Source organism: Cydia strobilella, chromosome 27 (assembly GCF_947568885.1).
Source record: "Cydia strobilella chromosome 27, ilCydStro3.1, whole genome shotgun sequence".
Classification (NCBI taxonomy): domain Eukaryota; kingdom Metazoa; phylum Arthropoda; class Insecta; order Lepidoptera; family Tortricidae; genus Cydia; species Cydia strobilella.
In genome coordinates this window covers 2,208,493-2,235,103 of record NC_086067.1, presented here as the reverse complement: position 1 = coordinate 2,235,103, position 26,611 = coordinate 2,208,493, and the positions used below count along the sequence as shown (strand labels likewise).

At 37.3% G+C, this 26,611-nt stretch overlaps 2 protein-coding genes across 4 annotated transcripts in view; one reads left to right on the top strand and one right to left on the bottom strand.

Moving 5' to 3' along the window:
• Positions 1-22,810, bottom strand: part of LOC134753494 (DNA topoisomerase 2-binding protein 1) — a 30,593-nt gene extending 7,783 nt beyond the window's left edge. Inside the window, exons 1-19 of one of the 3 annotated variants that reach the window (XM_063689374.1) lie at positions 22,630-22,810; positions 22,261-22,412; positions 21,622-21,754; positions 19,657-19,764; positions 18,729-18,988; positions 18,255-18,430; positions 17,360-17,454; positions 16,266-16,373; positions 14,299-14,372; positions 11,777-11,927; positions 10,009-10,071; positions 9,056-9,158; positions 7,717-7,848; positions 6,812-6,996; positions 6,459-6,628; positions 5,928-6,130; positions 5,046-5,393; positions 2,230-2,352; positions 235-369 (exon numbers count right to left, since the gene is read on the bottom strand). In XM_063689374.1, the coding sequence (XP_063545444.1) occupies positions 235-369; positions 2,230-2,352; positions 5,046-5,393; positions 5,928-6,130; positions 6,459-6,628; positions 6,812-6,996; positions 7,717-7,848; positions 9,056-9,158; positions 10,009-10,071; positions 11,777-11,927; positions 14,299-14,372; positions 16,266-16,373; positions 17,360-17,454; positions 18,255-18,430; positions 18,729-18,988; positions 19,657-19,764; positions 21,622-21,754; positions 22,261-22,412; positions 22,630-22,722 (2,812 nt within the window). In that variant the 5' untranslated portion in view covers positions 22,723-22,810. Of the gene's footprint in view, positions 1-234; positions 370-2,229; positions 2,353-5,045; positions 5,394-5,927; positions 6,131-6,458; positions 6,629-6,811; positions 6,997-7,716; positions 7,849-9,055; positions 9,159-9,905; positions 10,072-11,776; positions 11,928-14,298; positions 14,373-16,265; positions 16,374-17,359; positions 17,455-18,254; positions 18,431-18,728; positions 18,989-19,656; positions 19,765-21,621; positions 21,755-22,260; positions 22,413-22,629 lie in introns of all 3 variants that reach the window. The other 2 variants (XM_063689373.1, XM_063689375.1) reach the window with 2 other exon arrangements.
• A 239-nt stretch (positions 22,811-23,049) lies between these two features.
• Positions 23,050-23,498, top strand: LOC134753487 (U6 snRNA-associated Sm-like protein LSm2). The gene has a single exon (XM_063689363.1). The coding sequence runs from the start codon at positions 23,116-23,118 to the stop codon at positions 23,401-23,403; it is 288 nt and encodes a 95-aa protein (XP_063545433.1). The 5' UTR covers positions 23,050-23,115; the 3' UTR covers positions 23,404-23,498.
• Positions 23,499-26,611: the final 3,113 nt, after the last annotated feature.

Here is a 26,611-nt window from a genome sequence, read left to right as displayed (position 1 = left end):
TGGCTCCCGTGTTTAAAATACATTTGTTTACGTTACATGACCGTCTTTGGGTCACAAACTTACATATGTATACCAAATTTCAACTTAATTGGTCTAGTACTTTCGGAGAAAATAGGCTGTGACAGACGGACAGACAGACAGACAGACGCAAGAGTGATCCTATAATGGTTCCGTTTTTTCCTTTTTAGGTACGGAACCCTAAAAAGGAAGCATATTTCTAATATAGGTACTTACACGGGTTATTAGGTGTCTTGATGGGCGAATCAGGTATTTCGCCTCTCCTAATAGCTTGCAGTTTCATCCTCGTGTTAGGACTGAAGATTTTAAGGTTGGGACTTGAGAGAGCCTCCTCTATGTCTTGTAGCGAGCCTGATTAAATGATAGTTTAGTTTAGTTTATTTATACAATTTTCACACAGGTAAAATATACGTACATTTCAGCTTGTATTACTTGTTGTATAATGATCGTTTTTTTTGTAATAATAAGAATTAGAATTTAACATCAGTATAAATAAAGTTACAATTAATATTAACAAAACAATGCATATAGAAATAAATTAAAAACGCTAAAAAGTCACAATAGAAAAAAAAACTCAATACAAGAACACAAGAAAACAATGTAAATGATGTCAATATTTAAAAAATAAATACTAAGTCCATAGAGTAACTGATACTAGAGCGGTACTGTCATAGTAAATTTTGTAACCCCAGTAAATTCACTGCCATCTGTCGACACACTTTAAAACTAAAAATGAAGATTTATAAAAATACGATAGAATGTATTTAAATATAGATAAATATTTTTTTTTATTTGCATTAATTATTTTTATGATTTTGACCCATGTTCTTTCACTGATATGCGTTAAAATTGTTAACATACGAAACCGTCAACGCCATCTATACAACTGTAGGCCAAAACTAGTAGCGCCCTCTGAACGAGAATCAAATTTTCTTGATGTTCGAGGCACGTTTTTTCCTTAGACTGTATCCATCTATTACGGAGTTATATCTATCTTTGCTAAGTCTAAATTAATGATACAATTAGTAATTTGATAAATTTAAAAACTAACTAACCTAAGGGAAAGTAGAGGGTTGGAAATCTGTATGAAGCAGTTATATTATTTCAATGAGCTATACCTCGCGGGGTGCCATCTATTCTAGCATAATTTTTTCTTGATTTATCGAGGTACGTTTTTTTCTAAGACTTCACTTATCTTATACGAAGTTAAATATATATTTGGTAGAAGTAATACCTATTTCTTTTGTTGATTTGTAATCAGTCTTGTTCAGTAAAAACTGTGAGTTGGATTTTCATTAAATGTCTTCTTCTTTCGCGATTTAAGGCTCTAATGTGCTTCCCCGAAATCGCGAAAAAAAATTTTCAGTTTCATAAATTTTGGTTGTCTGACCTTGACATTTTCTATGGGAGAATACTTTTTTCTGCGATTTCGGGGTTGGTCCCGTAGTAAAGCGGTCCATTTCTAGGTTTAGAGCAAAGTCCAAAGGATTTCCATACTGAAGATCCTCTACGCTGATGACATATGCCTCGTGTCCGACAGCATGGCGTATCTTCAAGGCTACATTGACGCACTACATCGCTCATGTCAACAGTTTGGTCTCGTTATTAGTGCTTCCAAGACTCAAACTCTAAGCAACCGCCAAGAGGAGGCGAGGCTGACCCTGCGGTGCTAAATCTAGATGGGCGACCTCTAGATGAAGTTTCACACTTTAATTATCTTGGAAGCACTATCCGGCGTGATAACACCTTAGCCTCGGAGATACCTTCACCATAGAGTAACTTATACTAGAGCGGTACTGTCATAGTAAATTTTGTAACCCCAGTAAATTCACTGCCATCTGTCGACACACTTTAAAACTAAAAATGAAGATTTATAAAAATACGATAAAATGTATTTAAATATGGATAAATGATTTTTATTATTTGCATTAATTATTTTTATGATTTTGACCCATGTACTTTCACTGATATGCGTTAAAATTGTTAAATAACAAACGAAACCGTCAACGCCATCTATACGACAGTAGGCCAAAGCTAGTAGCGCCCTCTGAACAATAGAATTTTCTTGATTTTCGAGGCACGTTTTTTCCATCTATTACGGAGTTATATCTATCTTTGCCTATATATTATTGCTGGTGACTAGATAAACATCCTGTATGATAAATACTTCACCGAAACGAGAATAACTTAAGTTGATGATGATGAGCTTACTGTCAGATTCCTTTCCAATTTTGTTGGGTGTGTCTTCCTTGGAACTGCCCTCTTGACTGAATATGCCGATTCGTCGCATCGCGATGAATCGCGACGCGGGAGACATACTCTCGAATTGCTCCTCTGCAAATAATCCATACTTAATATTATAAACGCGAAAGTCTGTCTGTCTGTCTGTGTGGTAACACGCTTCACGCTTAAACCGCTGAACCGATTTAGTTGATATTTGGCATAGAGATAGTTCGAGTCCCGGGGAAGGACATAGGATAGTTTTTATCCCGAAAATCATCCCTTAAGAGGGTGAAAAGCGGGGTGGAATTGAGATAATTAATGAGTTGCCTAATATTTGTGTGCATTAGAGTTTTGAATGATTCATGGTTATATAGTTTCACTACTGTCGAAATATCGGTAGCCCATAAATAATACAAAAGGTAATCACGGTCTATATCACGGTCAATATAAGATTTGTGTGCATATTATGCTCAAATTGAATAATTGCTATAAGACTTTCTCCAGGCGCTATTCTTACTCTAGCTGGGATTACTAAGTCCACGCAGACGAACTCGCGGGCAAAAGCTAGTTATAAATAAAATAAGAATAATTATACGGTGAATCAATTCATTTTAGCGTCCAATAAGCTTTTGGAAAACAATTTTTTTGGTACAAACTTATCGCTGACTGTACTTTTCTTAACACAGGCAACTAATACTCAAAACAATTATAAAAACCCCAAACACAAATAGGTTGCGTTGTTTTATCACAGAGTTTCCTATGGGCACCTCCTGTCTCCATCATCAGATCAGCTCGATGGTACCATAATATTGTATTGTCACCCGACTTACATGTGTATGCAAGTTTTCAGCTTCATTGGAAGTCGGGAAGTGGGTCAAATTTAACTTGTAAGATTTGAAACGTACATACATAATAGGTACATTGCAAGCTAATAAAAACCTTGTAAAATATAGTTTTAGAACAACATAAAATAGTACATTGTTGGATAAGGCCGGTGCGGCTAAAAATATTAACCCGATGCCCGAAGGGCAGTGGTTTTATAACTCGAGTGTACAGTTTTAATTGTGTTAACTTATTTTTTAGAATTCCGTGCCCAAAGGGTAACAACAGGACCCTATTACCAAAGATAGATATAACTCCGTAATAGATGGATACAGTCTAAGGAAAAAACTTGCCTCGAAAATCAAGAAAATTTGATTCTCGTTTAGAGGGCGCTACTAGCTTTGGCCTACTGTCGTATAGATGGCGTTGACAGTTTCGTTTGTTATTTAACAATTTGAACGCATATCAGTGAAAGAACATGGGTCAAAATCATATTTTTTTTATTTTTATTAGCCTGCTTTGGTGTCCCACTGCTGGGCAAAGGCCTCCCCGCGTTTTCTCCACTCGACCCTGTCATCGACATTTTCCCACCATTTGGGGTAGAATGCGTCCAAGTCGTCCCGCCATCTCCTTTTTGGTCTGCCTGAACCCCGACCTGCACCGTCTATGGTGCTCCGTGGGTCCCACTCCGTAACCATTTTGGCCCACCTTTCCGGGTGCATGCGACAGACATGTCCCGCCCAGTCCCACTTAAGCTTAGCGGTCTTGACGCCTACATCTGCAACTCTAGTTCTGGAGCGTAGTTCCGTGTTTCTGATTCGATCAGTTCTACGAACACCTAATATACTACGCTCCATAGCTATCATAAAAATAATTAATGCAAATAAAAAAAATCATCTATCCATATTTAAATACATTTTATCGTATTTTTATAAATCTTCATTTTTAGTTTTAAAGTGTGTCGACAGATGGCAGTGAATTTACTGGGGTTGCAAAATTTACTATGACAGTACCGCTCTAGTATAAGTTACTCTATGGTACCGCTCTAGTATAAGTTACTCTATGGTACCGCTCTAGTATAAGTTACTCTATGGTACCGCTCTAGTATAAGTTACTCTATGGTACCGCTCTAGTATAAGTTACTCTATGCTATTACTAAGGCTCGTCTGTCTGTCTGTCTGTCACCAGGCTACATCTGATTTTCACAGATGATGTATTTCTGTTGCCACTATAAAAACATATTAAAAAGTGCGAGTCGGACTCGCGCACGAAGGGTTCCGTACCATCACGGAAAGAAACAGCAAAAAAATCACGTTTGTTGTATGGGAGTCCCATTTAAATATTTATATTATTCTGTTTTTAGTATTTGTTGTTATAGCGGCAACAGAAATACATCATCTGTGAAAATTTCAACTGTCTAGCTATCACGGTTCATGAGATACAGCATGGTGACAGACGGACAGACAGACAGACAGACAAACAGCGGTGTCTTAGTAATAGGGTCCCGTTTTCACCCTTTGGGTACGGAACCCTAAAAACAGAATAAAATAAATATTTAAGTGGGGCTCAAATACAACAAACGTAATTTTTTTACCGTAATGGTACGAAACCCTTGGTGCGCGAGTCGGACTCGCACTTGGCCGGTTTTTTACTATTTGGACGTCAAAAAGTGGTTCCAATTCGCTTCCCAAAATTTTATTCAAAGTAACATACAAAAAAACCGGCCAAGTGCGAGTCGGACTCGCGCACCGAGGGTTCCGTACTTTTTAGTATTTGTTGTTATAGCGGCAACAGAAATACATTATCTGTGAAAATTTCAACTGTCTAGCCATCACGGTTCATGAGATACAGCCTGGTGACAGACAGACGGACAGCGGAGTCTTAGTAATAGGGTCCCGTTTTTACCCTTTGGGTACGGAACCCTAAAAACAGAGCAAGTAAAATAAAAACTGCAAATAATGTAAGTAAATTCAAAAACTTACTTATAGTAGTATTGATCTTAAATTTCTTCTTGATCTCCCTCGGCGAAATGGCAGAATCAACATTGGGAGGTAACATCTGTTCAACTTCAGGCGCCATATTTCCATCCAAATCCTGAGCTTCTGGCGTTTTGCTTTTCGGTTCAGATCTTTTTTCCGGTTCTGGAGTTTTCGGTTTAGGTTCAGTTATTTCCGGTTCTGGAGTTTTCGGTTTCGGTTCAGTTATATCCGGTTCTGGAGTTTTGGCTTTTGGTTCTGGTACTCTTTCTTCGGGTTGTGGAATACTGTTTTTCGGTTCAGGTGTTTTTGGTGGTGCGTTTACTAGTGTGTTCTGCTGAATGTGAGACGGATCTGTAATAATCAAAGGTACTCTTCGATGGAAAAACACAAACACATCTGGTTTTTTAAAAGTCCCAATGTCCTCTTAAAGGGACCAAATAGGTACTCCGTAATTCCGTAAAAAAAACACAAAAAAGGGGTGGATAAGTCCAAAAAGTGACTATTATAATAGAATACGAGTCAATTTTTAAACGATTTTCGGGATTACCCAATTTCCGAAATTAACCGAATACAATTTATATGATTGGATGAATTTCATGAATTGTCGTCTACAAGGGAATAGAATAAGGTTGTAATTTTGTTTTTTATGTTACCTGCAGCCTCAACATCAACAGATTGCTCCGCCTCGTTCATTCTAAAGCCAAATATTCTACATATCCTTCGACAGCCCAGTGTCCTTTTAAAAGGACAAAAATAAACAAGTTTTATTCGAGTAATTCCGAAAGGAAAAACCATTAAAAAAGTGGCGGACAATATCGAAAAGTGACTGTTGTTACAGAAGTGATTTTTAATGATTTTCGAGATAACCCAAGAGATATTTTTTACCTGCAGCCTCTTGGTCCACAGAATGCTCGGCCTCGTCCACCCTGACCCCCCTCTCGGCGCACGCTAGTAGCCAACTAGCTCGGACCACGGGCACCCCCCACTTCCTTGCGGCGGAGTACTTGGCCCCGCCGGGCTCGGGGCACACGAGGTGTGTGGAGGCGAGCGCGCTGCTGTTGCTGCGGCGGCAGAAGCGTTGCTGCATGCTGGAAGGCAAATAAATCGCATTTTGATTAGATTGCTTGATCATTGTATTCGATGGTACTAATGCTATATCAACACAACTTACAGGTACCATCAATGTCCTTTTAGAAGTTAGAATCGAAATTTAAACACTTATGACACGAGAAGATTCCTAATTTAAATTTACCTAACTCTCATATTAGCTTTTTATAACCTCCCATGACCCAGTGTCCTTTTAAAAGGACAAATTCAAAATTAACTTTACAATCTTACAAAATTGAAAAGAGTTCCAAAGAAATATAAAAATGACAACAGGGTATATTTAGAGAATTATATCTCAAAGAAACTTACGCAGCACCACATAGTTTCGCCAGTTCGTCTAAAAAGGCCCGTTCGACCCCGCTGTAGGTACTTAAACTCGCCACGACTCCGTGGAGGGGGTTGGAGGCCGGGGCCTTAAGGTGGACGGGACGGTGGTAGTATTCAATGGGGCACATCTCTTGCCGGGAGAGGCAATCTTTCTGTAAATAAATTGTGAAAGTAACAACTATAGGCAACTATGGTTTTTTTCGCGATTTTGTGGTTGGTCCCATAGTAAAAGTTGCTCAGTATAATCCCAAAACCTCCTTGGCAACGGGAATGCACTTATTTTTTAGCCTCATATTTATACAAATATAAAGCTAAAAAAAACCTTTGACACTTACCACCCAGAACACAGTAACCGCTTCGGCACTCTTAGTAACAAGTTGGTTATTGTCAAAGTCCAACGGCACTAGCACATGCGTGCCGCCCGCCCCCGCGGCCGCTAGTATCCCTCCCTCCGCTCGGATTTCCGCGCCGATCTCGCATATAGCCTCATCTTCTAAACCTTGCACTTCGAATATTAAATCTGGAATTGAGAATTAAATATTTATTTATCTGTTCCAAAAATTACACAGCATTGCAGTTAGTACTAATTCACTGTGAAATTAAATAAAAGTATACACAAAAAAAGAGTACCACTAGTACAAAAATACATACAAAAAAACCGGCCCGGTGGCATTACGCAAAAAACGGCAAAAAATCGCGTTTGTTGTATGGGAGCCCCACTTAATTATTTATTTTATTCTGTTTTTAGTATTTGTTGTTATGAAATGAAATGAAATGAATATTCTTTAATTCAGACCATGTCCATATACAATTAAATTACATGTAAAATTAATATTAAATTATATAATAAATTTCATTTGTTAGTAGCAGTATTAAGCCTTACAACTAAGGTTAGTATATATACACAGCATTCTATTTTTTTTTTACATACAGTAAATATATATTATAAGTTATAGCGCCAACAGAAAAACATCATATGTGAAAATTTCAACTGTCTAGCTATTACGTGTCATGAGATACAGCCTGGTGTTATACAGATGGACAGCGGAGTCTTAGTAATAGGGTCCCGTTTCTACCCTTTGGGTACGGAAAACGAACATATATAATAGATTACAGAGGATTCTCGTTTGTCCATCGCCTCACAGTACCTCATTGAACCTCATATTGTTATTTTGTGTAAGCTTATGCCGCACTAGGGCTGTAAAAAATGTGTTTTCTTTTCTGTTGATATTTTACAAACCTTTAAATATATTTTCCGACTGAGTGAACTCTGAAACTGTGACGGCTGTGTCGTCATCGTTTCGAGAAGGTTCCTTCTTTTCCGGTTCCGGTGATTTGCTCGATTCGGCTGCTTGTTGCTGTGACAGATGTTCTGAAAAAAAAAAGGGTGGATCAACTATTTCATGTTTTTATTCGGTTCCTTTAGCAGACAAAAGGACAACAGTAGCACTACATATAGGTTCTGGAGGGGGCAGTAACAGTTGTAATGTCCGTTTGTTACATACATACTTACTTGTAGTTACATATTGCAAGATAAAAAATGCAAAAACGGGCGACTACGTAGTTTAAATATAGATTTAATCGTGAAATTTAGTCGATTGAAACTAAAACTAATTTAGTTGTTAGTCGAACATTCTCACAACTAATTTAATCGCAACTAAATTAATCGCGATTAAAAAATGACGATTGATATTTTTAATCGATTGATTAGTTAACTAAAAGATTAATCGATTAATGCCCATCTCTGGTTGATAGGGAGCGTGCATAAACTGTAGGAGGCAGCACAGGAGACGTCAGATTTTTGGCGCGGCGTAAATGTGTAGTTTATGGTTCCAAAGTGCCCACAAGATGGCAGCACTTGCATTGGCGTAAAGTGTCAATGTACATGTCTATGGTTCCGATTGTGGCCACAAGATGGCAGACCCTCCAACGCGCACGGTCCCTATATAGGTGCGATTGAAGCCTAATGTACTAAATATAGAACATTTGGCATTTTGAACTTACGACTTAGTGGTCGATGATATGGTTACGTTGTGATGCTTTTGTCATTTTTGATTCTAAAATGTTTTTGGTACAGAACTAAATGTCCCAAATATGGAACATTTGGCATTTAAAATTTTATCTTCTGTCGGTTCTCGAGGTTATTTCGTCACTGTCAGCTATGGTTAGTTGTGGTTGGGACCTAATGTTCATGTAGCCGCCGTGCAGGTCTCGACGACAAATAAAAAGACTTCGATTTGAAGTAAACGCTATAGCGCTATAGCTGCTGGTTACTGCTACAGGTATAGTTGACGTAAACGGTTAAAGGGTGTAGAAGTGGTGGTAATGGTATGGAGGCTGATGCGAAAGTGATTTAGCTAATTTTGAATGGTAAAAATGTAGTCTAAATTTAGGTGCCTCTAATTGGCCGCGATACAGGTTGTGTGTAGCGCTCCTATTGGTGCATTTAAATAAGCCTCCGCATAGTAAGCGAGCCCGACGGCTGCGTTTAGCTACTGCATTACAAATAAAAGGTTGCGTTCGCAACATTCATTTGGCTTTTTTAACTTACAATTTATTTTTTATATTTCGTAACTTACGGCTTAGATAATGATCGAATATATGATCTCGTTGTGGTTGCTCTTCCACTATAGGTTCTGGTGGGGGTAGTAATAATTGTAACGTCCGTTTGCTCATAGGAGATGCGGCTGTGATGGGCGGTTGGGACCTAGTGTACTAAATATAGAACATTTGGCATTTTTTAACTTACGGCTTAAATAATGATCGACTATATGATCTCGTTGTGGTTGTTCCTCCATTATAGGTTCAGGTGGAGATAGTAATAACTGTAATGTCCGTTTGCTCATAGGAGACGCGGGTGCTATGGACGGTTGGGACCAAATGTGCTAAATATAAAACATTTGTCATTTTTAAACTTACGGCTTAAATAATGATATTCTATATAATCTCGCTATGGCTGTTCTTCCACTATAGGTTCTGGTGGAGTTAGTAATAATTGTAATGTCCGTTTGCTCATAGGAGATGCGGCTGTGATGGGCGGTTGGGACCTAATGTACTAAATATAGAACATTTGGCATTTTTAAACTTACGGCTTAAATAATGATATTCTATATAATCTCGCTATGGCTGTTCTTCCACTATAGGTTCTGGTGGAGTTAGTAATAATTGTAATGTCCGTTTGCTCATAGGAGATGCGGCTGTGATGGGCGGTTGGGACCTAATGTACTAAATATAAAACATTTGTCATTTTTAAACTTACGGCTTAAATAATGATATTCTATATAATCTCGCTATGGCTGTTCTTCCACTATAGGTTCTGGTGGAGTTAGTAATAATTGTAATGTCCGTTTGCTCATAGGAGACGCGGGTGCTATGGGCGGTTGGGACCTAATGTACTAAATATAGAACATTTGGCATTTTTTAACTTACGGCTTAAATAATGATCGACTATATGATCTCGTTGTGGTTGTTCCTCCACTATAGGTTCAGGTGGGGGTAGTAATAACTGTAATGTCCGTTTGCTCATAGGGGACGCGGCTGCTATGGGCGGTTGACTCCCTTTACGTGGTGTGGCTGGCTCGGTGTTTATGAGAAACTGAAAATGAATTAGATATTTATTAGAATAAGATATTTTTGTAAAGCAAGAAAGTATTCAATACAGTAGAACCAGGGGTACGAAACTCCTCGCTTCGGGCAAACTCGGCTCCGTTCGGCTCAGCATTGCTCCGACCAATTATTAGGGTTGGCACAACTTGACGTGCCTTTGCGTGCACGGCCACAGATAAGATAATGACTTGAATTTTGACAACCCTAAATAGCCGAAAGGGATATTGCCATATATTAGAAAGGGATAGCACGATTCGGCCCTGAACCGCAGTCATACTTCGGTTTTGTAGGAAGTTTCCTTTCTGTACGGTAGTACTATTACTTATTCTGTGGTAGAACATGAATTTGAATAAGGCTTTATTGAGAGACCGTGTGTCATTGGTCTTTGTAGCTCGAAAATAAATCATATTTGACTGTTTTTTTTTATAAACGAAATATATATCATATACAAAGGAAAAACTAACCAAGGCCTCCAGTGCCCGGGGCTGGAAACGAACCAGCGTCCTCCGTTTACGCGACAGGTGTCTCAACCGCTCGGCCACCCGGGCTCGGTGGCATGGGTCGAAATGGCATTTGGTGGGTGGGTTTTTTCCTTTGTATATGATATTTATTTCGTTTATAGTTTAAATAGTAATGTGACTACTTGTAAAAACACAAATTAAAATATTTTCATAAGAAAGTAATTAGCTCCATGCATGAATATATTTTTATTTTTGGATTCATAATTTATATCGTTGGAACACCGGAAATGATAAAAATACTTTTGTAAACCTTAACATTATTTTATTAAAAAATATTTAAAATGTTAAAAATTTTTGAGCGTGAAATAAAACTATGAAAACGGATTATATCGCGTATATTGAATTTATAATACATCCCGAACGACGAACGTCGGGATGTATTATAAATTCAATATACGCGATATAATCCGTTTTCATAGTTTTATTTCATGAGTAACTATCGCGGTAACCGAAGACAATTTTTGAGCGGTTCAAACGCTCATAATTTTTGGCGCGAATTCGACAGAGCGTGATGACGTCACACGTTGGGCGGCCCAACTGACGTTTGTTACTAATGACACTAATCTGTCGAACGCGTGACGTCACGTGGCGTTTCGAGCGTTTCGCTCACAAGCTTTTCGCGGGCAAGTTTTTGTACTTTTTATTTACAATTTTAAGTGATTAAATAGTAATTTAAAAACGGAAATGCATTTGTAACATGATATAACGGTAACAAACATCCGAATAAAACATATTACGTTCAAATATAAACTTCATGCATGAGGCTAATTTAATTTGTTCTTAGAGTATAATTTTTTTTAATACAGTTGCTCAAAAAGTGGTACTTTTTGTGGCTGCGTAGCGTGCGAGAAGCTCAATTTCTCGAACTAGTGCTTTTTACTTTTTAGTTCCAAACTATAGTTTCGAAACGCAGTTTTTATGTAATTTAGCTTGAGCAGGTACTGGGGCCTCACTCGTTACTCCTCGGTGTCGTTGAGCAACCCGCGCCGGGCCCGCGGCGGCCGCGGCCGGGGCGCGCACGAGTATGAAGGTATCGCGGGCTGCGGCAGCTCAACTATCAAGGGCTGTATAGGTACTTTTGGTTTTGGTTTGGTTTGGTGGTATGATTCTACTAATGATATATTAATGTATTATTTTTTCGCAATTGTATTAAAATAATTATTTTGTTGATACCTCTGCTTCGTCCAGCACCCTCCCGGCCTGGACGCTGCGGAGGAGCCACAGCGGGGACAGCAGCGGCACCGCGGGCAGCGCCGCCGCCGCCGCCGCCGCGCCGCCGCCCCAAGACACGGCGTGGGTCACTCGACTATTTGGTCCGTCGTACCTAAAATTAAAAAAAAAAAAAAAAAAAATTACAACCAGCCTTAAAGTTTGTAGTCTATGATTGTTCATTATTTTAGCATGTGGGTATTTTTGCACTTTGTAATTTTTCCTCAGTCACCCGTTGACCACGAACGCTGTAAAGGGTTCGAAACGTCGGGATGTATTATAAATTCAATATACGCGATATAATCCGTTTTCATAGTTTTATTTCAATTAAAATTGTCTTCCTTGGTTTAAAATATTTAACCTCACATCCATACTAATAATATAAATGCGAAAATGTGTCTGTCTGTCCGTTACCTCTTCACACTTAAACTGCTGAACCGATTCAGTTCAATCAAAGATAGATATAACTCTGTAATAGATGGATAGTCTAAGGAAAAAACGTGCCTCGAAAATCAAGAAAATGTGATTCTCGTTCAGAGGGCACTACTAGTTTTGGCCTACACTCGTATAGAGGGCGTTGACTGTTGAGTTTGTTATTTATAATTTTAACGCATATCAGTGTAAGAACATGGGTCAAAATCATAAAAATAATTAATGCAAATAAAAAAATCATTTATCTATATTTAAATACATTCTATCGTATTTTTATAAATCTTCATTTTTAATTTTAAAGTGTGTCGACAGATGGCAGTGAATTTACTGGGGTTACAAAATTTACTATGACAGTACCGCTCTAGTATAAGTTACTCTATAAAAATATTTAACCTCACATCCATACTAATAATATAAATGCGAAAATGTGTCTGTCTGTCCGTTACCTCTTCACACTTAAACCGCTGAACCGATTCAGTTCAGTTCAGTTTTTTTATTGGTAATAAGAATTTTACAGGTCACACAGGTACATTTGAAATACGACAGTTATATACAATTAAATATGATTGATAAAATACATTGGTCAAAGTTTTCAATTTCTTAAATAATCATCGTGCAATAGTTGTCAATACAATAATATTTTAAATAATCTCTTTCATAAAATCAATTGGATTTGGTTGAAATTTAATATAGAGATAGTTTGAGTCCCGGGGAAGGACATAGGGTAGTTTTTATCCCAGAAATGATTCTTTAAGGCGGTGAAAAGGGGGTGGAAGTTTGTATGGGGACTCGATAAAAAGCAGATTGGGTAAAAAATAAGCTACGCAAATTACTGTACCGATTTACATAAAATTTGGTATGGAGATAGTTTTTCCACTTAGACGAAGTCGCGGGCAGAAGCTAGTATAACATAAGTATAACAAACATTACAAACTACCAAAAAAAATTGATATCATTTATAATTATGGTAAAATTAGATATTACAATAAGTTTCCGAATGGACACCGGGCTCGCAAAAGCAGAGTCATATAAAGGTGCGTCTACGCTAGGCGAACCGAGCACGAGCGAAGCACGAGCGGAGCCGTTCTCGGCTTCGTCGTTCGCGGCGTCAACTGTGGACGTACAACGAACCTGCAACGATTCTTGCTACTTCCCTCGAACGTAGTTTTCCGCAGTGTGCTCGCGGCACGAATATGGACGATGTTAATAATATTGCGGCAGCCGCTGCTGTTGCAGCGATTATTATAGCAGTAGTCAAAAGGCCAAGACGATGGGGATCTACAAATCTATATAAAATGAGAACCAAGCAACAAAATTTAGATTTGCCAGTGCCCTTAGATTTATCCTCTTTTTTTTTTCTCGGCGATATGAAGCCAATAAACTAATAATTTTATTTTTGCACAGTTCCACATCCTTATTCAATTCTTGGGATATACGAGACCATGCATCAATCTTCTTATTTTTTTTATAGTAATCCTCATGTTTTGGGTCCCATATCAATGAATTATTTTGATATAAATCAATTAATTGCAAAGAAGCATCTTCGGTCCACGTTTCCATGATGCTCGGCTCGAGCGACCGACGTCTGTCACTAAACACGTCCACGAGCGCACTGCGAGCGCGAGGCAAATCCCTTTGTGTTCGTCAAAAAACCGACAACCGGCGGAACGCAAACGAGCACGAACGAAACGCTCGCAGCGCGCTCGTTCGAGGCTTGTAAGTCGGTCCACATTAGACGAATTGTATTCGGCTCGTGCTCGGCTCGTGCTCGGCTCGCCTAGCGTAGACGCACCTTAAGACAAATCAAAGTTAGGACGAACATGATAAATAGGCGCAAAAATTCAACTCAATAGTACAAAGCCAAAGCAATCATTTCGTTGCAATTATAATGAAAGGCTGTAATAATGAAAATCCTCGAATACACAAGTTTATAAATATTATTTATTTATAGCACAATACAAGGAAGTACAAATGGCGGACTTAATAGCATAAAGCATTCTCTACCAGTCAACCATTGGGCCAAACAGAAACTTGCAATTGGTAAATATTCTTACCTCGTGCCTCCGGCTCTAGAAACGCACGCCCAAGCACGCTCGCGAGGCAACCCGTCCAAACCGCTCACCCAAATCTGTATTTCGAAGGATTATCAATGAATTATCCATACTAATATTATAAATGCGAAAGTCTGTCTGTCTGTTTTTCTGTCTGTGTGTTCCCTCTTCACGCTTAAACCGCTGAATCGATTTATATGAAATTTGGCATAGAGATAGGCTGAGTCCCTGAGAAGGACATAGGATAGTTTTTATCCCGAAAATCATCCCTTACGAAAGTAAAAAGCGGGGTGGAATTGAGATAATTAAAGAAGTGCCTGCTAATTTGTGTGCATAATATGCTCAAATTAAATAATTGCTATGAGAATTTTCCAGGCGCTATACTTACTTTAGCTGCTGTTACTAAGTCCAAACAGACGAAGTCGCGGGCAAAAGCTAGTAATAAATATATGTCGGAGAATGGCTGAATTGTGCCATCTATCGCCTTTAAGAGGAGTTTTATCACGCAATCTTTGACAAATAGTGCAAACTAGGGTGTTACGTCTGTACACCTGAGTGGCGTTCGACTCAGTGCCGCCAAGGCGTCATAGAGTGCGCTATCAAAACAAATTATATCCAGAACAATCGGAAGTTACGCTGTCAATCAATCTTCAGATAAGAATGAACGGGAGAAGATGACGTCGGTGGCGGTTCCTGGGTCTAATCCACTGGTTTGTTTTGGATAAGAAATATAACGTGTGCTGTGATATCATGATATGTAAACAGTCTTGTGCAGTAAAGACTGTGAGTTGAATATCGTATTTCTTTGAAAGCCCTTCTCACCCACGATTAAATAAATAAATAAATAATAAATAAATATTAATAAATATTATAGGACATTCTTACACAGATTGACTAAGTCCCACGGTAAGCCCAAGGAGGCTTGTGTTATGGGTACGCAGACAAATACATAGAAAACACCCATGACTCAGGAACAAATATCTGTGTTCATCATCAAATAAATGCCCTTACCGGGATTCGAACCCAGGACCATCGGCTTCACAGGCAGGGTCACTACCACTAGGCCAGACCGGTCGTCTAAAACGATTGAAGGTTCTGATGTGCTTCCGATAGTATGATACGCCCACGAATCCCGACATATAAATATTGATTGCACTTACAAATATTAACTAATTAAAACTAACAAAAATAAATTAAACTACGAACTAAACAAACTAAACTAAAACTACCTAAAAAGTCCTATAAATAAAAAATTGGCCCCAGGTCTGTGCCGTCCGGTAGGGTGCCCAGAAGGCTGGCGGCGTTGCCGCGCTGAACGGCAACGCCGATGCGTTGGGCGCCCGTTGTGTCTATTAGGCGCTTGGCCTTTAGGTTTATAGGTTTTTAGGTTTATAGGTTACTATTAACTATAACTAACTAACAAGTCGCCTACGTATTGGTTACCTACTAACAAATGTAATCTGTAATTTGGCTTTGTCAATGACTAAAAATTGCCCAATCAGTCTCGCCGTCCGAGACATCGGAAGATCTTTTTTTTTTTATAAATAAATAAATATTATAGGACATTCTTACACAGATTGACTAAGTCCCACGGTAAGCTCAAGGCTTGTGTTGTGGGTACTTAGACAACGATATATATAATATACAAATACATAAATACATAGAAAACACCCAAGACTCAGGAACAAATATCTGTGCTCATCACACAAATAAATGCCCTTACCGGGATTCGAACCTAGGACCATCGGCTTCACAGGCAGGGTCACTACCCACTAGGCCAGACCGGTCGTCAACTTCGGTCGTCATCATTGAACTATTAGATATAATAACATGTTATGTCAATTGAAAACCTACATAAAATTGATCAAGACGAATCGACAACGGCATTCTTTAACATTATGAAGTAGGTTTACTCTTAATTTACTTCGTTGCCGTTACTCGTAACTTAGAAGTAAGGAAAGTTTACTTACACAAAATCCATCAAAAATAGGGCCAGCCTTTTTGATGGCAGCGACGTCAAAAGATTCGAACGCTTTCTGAATTTCATCCACATTTGAATCTCTCTTGGAGTCTTGAAACTAAAAAAAAACAGTGATACAATATTTTTTTATACACAACAATGTTCTTTAGGGATAAAGTAATATTCGGGGAATTTCAGATATATTTTTTTTTACTAAACAATCATTTATTAACAAAATTACAATTATACACGTCATCATAATTTCAGAAATTGTATAGTCCCGAAAATCACTTAAAAATCACATATATTCCGTTGTAATAAGTTTTCAGAATTATCCGCCACTTTTTTAGTGTTTTGTAATACACCTTAAATTGATTAATGGCATTGATGTATTGCATATGCATCAAACTATTTAATTTAATTTAATTTTTATCTATTTATAGACCAACTGAGATCATTGTTGTTAGTACACATAAAGCTTAAATATATAGTTAGTATTATACACTATATAACGAATGTTTGTATTGCATCCCATACATAAATACCACAATTTTCTTTTGATTGAAATCAAGATACGATAAGAGATGGCCGAGGCCAAAATCGAACCTACGTCTTCAACTTAGGCGGCTAACGTCCTACCGGGTGGTCTTAGTCACTTTTTCTTTATTATATAACATGTATTTCAGTTTACAATCTATATATATAGGTATATAGTAGTGTGACAAATTAAAAATAATTTAATGAAATAATTTGATTTTTTCCCTAGTTCGTAAGAGAAAATATTAAAAAGATACTGTTACTGATTACAGTCAGCATCACACCTTTTTAATTTTTTAATTTCAATTAAATTCATATAAAATACAAGTGTCCAAAGTTTCAGGTTTCTGCCGAATGTTCTCAATTAAGGACACTGCTGTTCCGTATTTATTTGGAATACCTGGACAGGAACCGTAAAAATAAATGTTCTTAATTAAGCACATTGGGCAGGACGCGGTTGAAACACGAAACAAAAAATAGGTATACAAGCATAAGCCTAAAGTAGAATATACAAAATTTGTAGTAATAAGTAGGTACTTAATTTGTACTTTATAATAGAAATCTTACCTTAGTGGTTCCTGAAAGCATAGAATCTGACATTTTACTTTCGTCCACAAAATTGCTCGGTTTTCCTTCTTTAGTTATTCGTGTAAGATTTAAACCTGCCAACAAAAAAATATTCAACCTCTTACTCCCTTGGGCGTAATATCGGCTATTAGTCGCTTGGGAGTAATTTTGATCATTACTTTGGCTATATTACTCGCTTGGGTTGGGAGCAAACTTGATTACTATTTTGGATATTACTCCCTTGGGAGTAATAGTCAATATTACTCTGTGGGAGAAACAGTAAATTTTACTCCATAACTGGGATTAGCACCTTGGAAATAATACCCAGTTTTACTCCCACGTAATAGCTAGTATATGTATAGTAATAGTGAGTAATAACGGATATTACTCCCTAGGGAGTAATGTTAACTACCTGTGTTATAAAAAACTTACTCATATCCGGTACAGCTCGGTCCCTGACTCCCTGGAGAGTAATATTAACTATGACTTCTGTGTGATAAATAACTTACTCATATCCGGTACAGCTTGGTCCCTAACTCCCTAGGGAGTAATATTAACTATGACTCCCTGTGTGATGAAACTCATAAATAACTTACTCATATCCGGTACAGCTCGGTTCCTGACTCCCTAGGAAGTAATATTAACTATGACTCCCTGTGTGATAAATAACTTACTCATATGCTGTACAGCTCGGTCCCAAACTCCCTAGGGAGTAATATTAACTATGACACCCTGTCTGATAAATAACTTAATCATATAAGGTCGGTACAGCTTGGACCCTGGCTCCCATTTTTTTGTTTGTTTTCGGAGTGGGAAATGCATTTACGCACCCTGACTCCCTAGAGTGTAATATTAAGTGTGACGCCTTGTGTGACAAAACTGATAAATAACTTACTCATATCCGGTACAGTTCGATCCCTGACCGGCGATGATGTCATAGTAGAAGTGACTTTGTACCGCGACACGGGCAAAGCAAATCCCAAAGCTGCTGAATCCTTGATCCAGTGCGGAGTCACGCACACTTTTCCGAACTCTACGGCCGCTTTGTATTTTTCACTTGATGTGGAGTCCCTGAGAAATAAGGTTAGATGTAGGAGATTGCTTAAAGAGATAAATCCTACTTTAAATTCCCTAAAAAACCCTACAAAAACATCTAGTACAAGTACCTAGAGATAGACCAAGATAAGTCTGCAACGATTTTGATAGCACACGCAGTGCAAGTGTTATTTATATGTCGTACAAACATAGTTACATATTACATACATACTTACTTACATACGTACACTGCAAGTTAATAAAAAGCTTGTAAAAAAACATGAAGTCAATTTCAAGCCTACATTTAAATAAGAAGATACTGTAAATGACTTACTTGGTCAACACCAAAACGTCAGTGGTCTGACTGAGAAACACTCTTGAAAAATCTCCACCATTCGCATTAACCAGTTTCATAATCAGCTTCTTATCATGACTGTTCAAACCCGAAGTTGTAATTTGCAAGTTGGCGAATGGAGGCAAGCGGTGCGCTTTGAATTCTGGCGAGGAACCGTTGATGTCAAGTTTCAGTGAGGCGTCCCAGACTGCGGGGATCCAGGTGTCTTTCATTACGGGGATTCCGCGTTCAGCTGCTTTCTGTGGGTAAAAGAAATGATCAGATGCAACTGAATTTTAACCTTTTGAACGCGCCAAAAACATCTAAAGTTGTCGTTACTAGTCGTGCCCACAGCGCCATGGACGACTATAGGTGTTATGGTGGACGCTGTCAAAGTAACCTTCACACTTTCAAGTAAGGTTTACATTAGCTTGCTTGCGTCAGTTATAGTATGAATTCTCTCAAATGATTTTTAGGCCTCAGACCGTAATCCGTTAAACAAAAGTCTTTGTTTATTTTATGGAGAGGCGCCTTAGTCGCGTGCCAATGCAACCATGTCGTTAAAAAGCAACTATCATGATAGTATTAAGGTTCAAAATGTAACAGCTCATTCTGAGATAACGAGTTTAGGTAATGAAGAACGATCGGTTGCCTGTGTGTGGCCTTAGAATACAGAGCTGTTACATAAATTTGAACCATATAAATAGGGCGGTAAAATTTCTTTTTAAACGAGTTTGTTCCCGTTCAGTCAGTAGCGGTAGCATTGGTAACGGCTGAACAAAAGAAACAAAGGCTTTTGTTTAACAGATTAGGGTGTGAGGTGTAAAAATCATTTGAGAAAATTCATACTATACCTTGGCGTGTCAGTGACGTTTTTATTTATAACGTAAGGCGTTCAACGGGTTAATATGCTTGAATGTTAACTTACTATGTATTTATCAGAGAACACGTTGTTGGCGATCAAATGCGTGGTTTCTGAGGACAAGACCGCGCTGTACGTGCCGCCCATCCATTCAATCTTCTGTTTTAGATTTGTCTGGAAATTAATAACATATTAGAGTTAGGCGAAGCTAAGTTGGCAGCGATTTTGATAGCCCAGACTTTGCAAGTGTTATTAAACGTCATAATTTGATAGAAGTTTGACGTTAAAAAACCGGCCAAGTGCGAGTCGGACTCGCGTTCCAAGGGTTCCGTACATTACACAATTTAAACACTGTATTTTTTATGTGAAACGTGAGAGAAATGTCTTTAAAAAAACCCGTAGGGGTCGGATCAAAAACTAAGTAATTAAGTCCGACTCACGCTTGACTGCAATTTCTAATAGGTTTTCCTGTAATCTATAGGTAAAGATCTATTTTGTGTATTTTTTACAAAATTTTAGACCCAGAAGTTTCGGAGATAAAGGGGGGGATGGTTATTTTTTGCCTATTTTCTTGAATAACTTCTAAATTGGGTCCGCCTAAAGCAAAGGGGGCGCAATATAAGGACAGAAAATTTTTGACCAAAAGTGAAAATTATACAGGAATCATAAAACACTTAGAAAAATTTCATTCGAAACGCTAAAATAAGCATGTTTTGTAGAAAAAACTTTTTCTCTAAAATCAAAAATGGCCGAGATATTGGACCTGAAAGTTGAGCCGATTTTTAGGACATAGAAAAAGTTCGATGGGTGTTGTTGTCATTATGACCCCTATTTTTTATGATGCTATCGTATAGAGGACGCTATTAGCCCATATTAGGTACAATAACATGTCTGTTCTGGCGCTCGCCGGCCGCTACCGCGGCACGCTCGCTTCGCTCGCTCGGCTTCGCGCTCTGTTTGAGCGCGATCATCGCGGTCAACCTAACACATCATCACATAATCTTGTCTCTGTTACTTAAATTTACTGTTCCAAATGATTGATTTTAATTTGTCAAGTAGTGGTTTCAACTTGCGGGTCAAATATATCGGCCATTTTTGATTTTAGAAAAAAGTTTTTCCTACAAAACATGCTTATTTTAGCGTCTTCTATACGATAGCATCATAAAAAATAGGGGTCATAATGACAACAACACCCATCGAACTTTTTCTGTCCTAAAAATCGGCTCAACTTTCAGGTCCAATATCTCGGCCATTTTTGATTTTAGAGAAAAAGTTTTTTCTACAAAACTTGCTTATTTTAGCGTCTTCTATACGATAGCATCATAAAAAATAGGTGTCATAATAACACCAACCCCATCAAAAATTTTCTAAGTCCTGCGCCCCCTTTGCTTTAGTCCAACCCGATATAGTTTGAAAAACTTAATTTTTTTATTTTCTCATTTACCCCCCAAAAGTGGCCCCCATGTCTAAAATTAATTTGTTTACGTTACATGTCCATCTTTGGGTCACAAAATTACATATGTGTACCAAATTTCAACTTAACTGGTCCAGTAGTTTCGGAGAAAATAGACTGTGACAGACGGACAGACAGACGCACGAGTGATCCTATAAGGGTTCCGTTTTTTCCTTTTGAGGTACGGAACCCTAAAATTGTCCATGTAAAGGAGCCGCTTTGTTTAGAAGTTATTTCCATGTATGGAAAACATTGAAATTGCGATTCTGTCGGTGAAATGTTGCGTTTATGTATATTGTTCCTATACAATATTTTTTTTAATAAAATGTAAGCGACTAAAAATAATAGTGAGTGAAACCGAACTGACCTAAATATTTTAAAATGTAAGGAATCGATTAGTACCGTTATTGTTTTCCTATTTGAAAGTTAATAAAAGAAAGTCCTTTTTTCTAAACTTTGAGGTCTTGTATTTTTTTGTTATTCCTATATATTTTTTAAGTTACCAATTTATTATGATAAATTGCTCATTTTCTATCTATTTCACTAGATTTAGTTATAAAATTCAACATGTGTCATACCTTTGCTTCCTTAGAAAGTCCACTGAGAGTTATGATTAAACCCCGCATGGCTACAGTGTACACGGGATGACCTTTGGATGGGATGGGGCTGCCCTCGGTGAGAGAGCAGGACAAGCATCGGGGACCAACCAATCTGTGCCGAATTAGTAAAGATATTTTAGAGAAGTTACATCCTGCAAGGCGTTTTATTATTTCAAATGGTCTCGCTGCGGACCCTCAATGTACTTTTCCTTGTTATGGATGTGGACGACTGTGCCGTTCAAGGATCGGGTTATTTAGCCACGAGCGACGCTGTCGTTAGATAACACAACTCATGGATGCTGCTTAAATCATCTGTAAAGATGGACAGGGCCTAATGATGATGATGATGATAAGTCTAATATGAATTGGTATCAAAATATTGATCAATACTGTAGACTGCTATTATGTAATGCTAAATTTTGTCCGCGACTTCGTCTGCATGGAATGATGATTGTTCAAAACTATCCTATGGCCTTTCTCGGGACAAAAACTATCTACATACCAAATTTCAACTAAATCAGTTCAGCAGTTTAAGCGAGAAGAGGTAACAGACAGACAGAGAGACACTTTCGCATTTATAATATTAGTATGGCCAGTCTTTAAATTAAAAATACATACAGACACTTAGTAGCCTTCAACTTCTCATACAGCTCTCCTTCAAACTCTGATAACACGAAAATGTCATTCTTCATGGGTGGTTGGTCAAATGAGAGCGACTTCTCATGCGCCCACTGTGCTTGGAGCCCTCCTCCACGATGATTGTCACACGCCTAAAAAATAAAAATGGTAAGTTATTTTTTTTAAAGAAAACACAGTAAGTAGATTCAAATGTTGTTTTGACTAAGAACGTTGATTTCCTGAGAACCAAGAAGATTTATTTATTTATTAGCTAGTGTTAAACAACACTTTAAACATGAATTTTAAACATGGGAATTCGTAGATTCTGGTTAAATTATTATAAACAAAAATATGAATACAATAACTTACCGTATAGGCAATAAGCATGTCTTCGGAACAATCATTTTCGTCGCTACAATGTTTAGGAATAACGAATGTAACTTTAATTTTCACATCAGTCATGATTAATCTTATTGTTATGTGAAATCCTTAAAATCTTTCTTTATTCTTTAACCTAATAACCTACACTCTACAGCAGTTTCGCCCGCTTATTTACAGAAAACGAAAATAACAAAATGTCAATTTGTCAAATATATATGTAATTTTTTTTTAAATTTAAAAATAAATTATGGTTGCGTTTATGCGTGAGTTTTTAAATCTCTTAAGTTCACTTGCCAGTTCGTGGTTTGGTACGGTTGTGTCCTGCGTGCTTAAGAGACAAATTGCTAAATGTCAACATAAAATGTCTACCTTGCTTTATCTGTGGTACATAAAATTGTTTGACTGTTGTGCTCTGTCTGTTCTGTTGTGCCGCCTTAACCGCCTTTTGCATTTTCACAATTCTAATTCACAAAAATGCTGTTCTACTCTTTTTTCAAGTCTCTTGTAGGAAAAGATGTTGTAGTCGAGTTAAAGAATGATCTGAGCATATGTGGAACTTTACATTCTGTCGATCAATACTTGAATATAAAGCTTTCGGAAATTAGCGTCATCGACCCAGACAAATATCCTCATATGTTGTCAGTGAAGAACTGTTTCATCAGAGGCTCTGTAGTCCGCTACGTGCAGTTACCAGCAGACGAAGTGGACACCCAGCTTTTGCAAGACGCTGCCAGGAAAGAAGCGACGGTTTCTACGAGATGAACATAACCTCAAAATCCTAGATTTATTTTGGAGCGTTTGGTCGTTAAGTACGTGTAAATAATAAGTGTAAGCTTGAATTAAAATGTTATATTGATTATGCTTGTTTATATTTTCAATATCTAATTTATTTGTAAGTACACTGAAACTAATGAAATTATGATGACGGGGTACTGAAATGTATATAAAACTCATCATCATGATGAACTTAAGACTCTTAACGTTTATTCTCATGTCGGTGGAGTATCTTCCAGCTTTTCCTATCTTGGGCCAGCTCTTTGACTTTTTGATATGACATCACACCTACCTCTTCTTTCACTTGATTCATGTAACTGTGTCTGGGTTTTCCTCTACCCTGCTTGTGTCCGATCCGCCCTTTGAGGATAGTTTTTAAAAATTGGTTGTGTTGTATTAAATGTCCAATCATTTTCAGTTCAGAATAACTTCTTTCTCTCACTCTTCGTAACACTTCCTTATTCGTTATCTTGTCCCGCATTTCAAATACATAAAAAAGAGAATGGAAATTCTCTTCCTATCTCTTAGAGTCATTGTCCAAGAAGTTCTGAACTCCTATAGGTTCTGATTAACTATCTAAACATTTCTAAAAAAGTTAAAGTTATGTTTATTATAGATTTACTTTATTTATTTAATTATTATTCTCTTTAATTTACGTACAAATCACCTGAGTCTGTGCGGAAAGAGAAGAGTCTTGGAATATAAGGAAGACAATACATTATATGACTTCTCTTCTGACTAATATCCTATTTCAACTTCCTCTAAAATTCTTGAAGCTACCTTTTAGTATATTTTTATTTATTTCCGGAAATAAAATTTACAGAATTAGAATCAGTAAAAATAAAAAGATATTTATTTACCAAGACAAAAAACAATGAATTGCGAGTACAATAAAAAAATCAGATAGAATAACAAATATTTGTGCAGTAGTGGTTATGGATGCGACTCGGCGAGACCGCTGATTTTCAGTCCCCAACCAAAAACTTAAAGCTAATCCTTTACTAAAACATACATATATACCTAATTTATTAAATACCTAATCTACTAAATAAAATATTTCAATCAAACAGACCTATGCAAGCTGCACCTGGTGCAAAGGTGCCCATCACACTAGCCGCGTTACCATGTTGGATGGCAATAGCAATACCAATACCTTTGGCAATTCAGTATTGAATTCTTTATGTGTGACTGTTTATGTTGAGGTAGAGAGCTATCACTGCTGTAGGTATACTAACCAGATACACTCTTTTAATACTATGGGTGCTATGAGCCATGATGCACTTGGGTTTATTCAAGCCTGCACGCAGTTACCACTATATAACCACGCCATCTATTATTGAATTGAAACATTAAGTAAAATTAGTTAAATAGCGCCATCTATGGTTCAGTAGTTGCACTAAGTGTAAAGCTAGTGAGCATGGGTATTTTTTACACAGGGCACAGGTTTTTGAATTAATTCATTTATTGAGACAAAAAATTATCGATACTCACACTTACATAAAATAGAACTCAATGTTATTATTATTATGCATCTATTTTTAACCATTGCAATATGGTTTGGTAGCAAAGGGTTGCCTTGCCATTGCAGTATTACAGTCTGGCAAAAAAGAGTAGAAATTAAAAAGTGGCAACACTACAGTGTCGTCCTTTTTCTTAGATTGATTTGAAAGGGACGACACTACGGTGTTGCCACTTTTTAATTTCTACTCCTTTTTGCCAGACTGTTGCAGTGGTAATATTTATTCTTATTACGATCATATTTTAGCTTCATTCGTTTGCAACTTATTAGTTTTCTATATTCTTGTTTAATAAAAACCTACAGTGTGCTGTACATGAATTTTCAAGTATAATATGTGAGAAATGGTAGATTGAATTTTTTGACGCTGTCAACATTTTTATATCGCTTCAATTTGTTGTATACTATACTTACTATAGTCTCATCTCATCTACTTTACGCTCGTCTCAAGTCTCATTTATTTTATCTTCGTATTCCTTGAATTAAAGCTTTCTTTAAACATTTCTCGCCGCGAGTGAGTGTAGTGTGCCTCAGTTTTAACAATAGACAATGAACGCCTTTATTTGTAAAAGATAGTAAAACGTCAATACATATAATTTTTCATACATCATACTCTTACAGCGTATAACATGTGATTCCAAATGTAAATAATTAATTGATATTATCGCACAAAATGGACGTGAAAGGTTGTAATCGTGGGTGTACAGTGAAGTGACGTCTTTTCGGTTTATTGCTCTTATATTTATGTGCAGTTATCAGTGTTTTTTTAAGAGACTAAAACATTCCTTGGCCTGGCTTCAGCTTCAGGTTTTAAAAAAGTAAGTTGTTTTTTTTAATTGTTTTTCTTCGTCTGTTTTGATCATGAGTTAGTTTTATATTACATTTTCACGCATCTGTTTACAGTATGCGTTGATGAGTCACACAGTGGCTTTCTGGCTTTGTTTTATCTCAAATGTTTATGTTAGGTGTTAATTTCCGCGATATGTCGGCATTTTATTATCTTCAATTAGCGGAATGCAGGTTGGATGTGTTACTTTATTATGATGCCGTCGACAAACAGTTTATTATTATGGTAATGTTTATTGATATGTGATCTTCAACCTGCCATTTCAATGTCTCCTTTGAAAGGCAGAAATGTAGTGCCATAAAAGTAAATCTAATTTGTGGCAAGTTTGCAAACTGATGGCAAACTGGTATTTTTAAAATAATTTTACACCTTGCAAAAAATACCTAATAAAGTACCTATTTTATTTCTGCGCTTTAACTTCAAATCCTACACCCTACACCGGAATCCAGAACAGGACATAGCTGTGTCAGAAATATATAATTTAAAGCTGTAACAGGTCTGTACACTGTATTAGATTTTAACAAACCATTAACCTTTCGAGACCCGTCAGCTCCCTGGGTATTTACTAGAATATGGGTCCGGGTCTTGAAAGGTCCATATTGTTTTAAGATTTTATTCCACTTTTAAATAATGTTACGTAGAAGAACAATTCCTTTTCCAAATCCTTAATTTGTAAGTTACATAATCCAACTGAAAGTGTGAGAAACTACAGTAATTAATTGCATATTTACTTTTAAAGTCAACTGTGGGAATTATGCATAATGAGCCATTAGCAATTTAGCATTGTTTACACAATTAGGGTGTTTCTTACTTTTCATGGACAATAATATGTT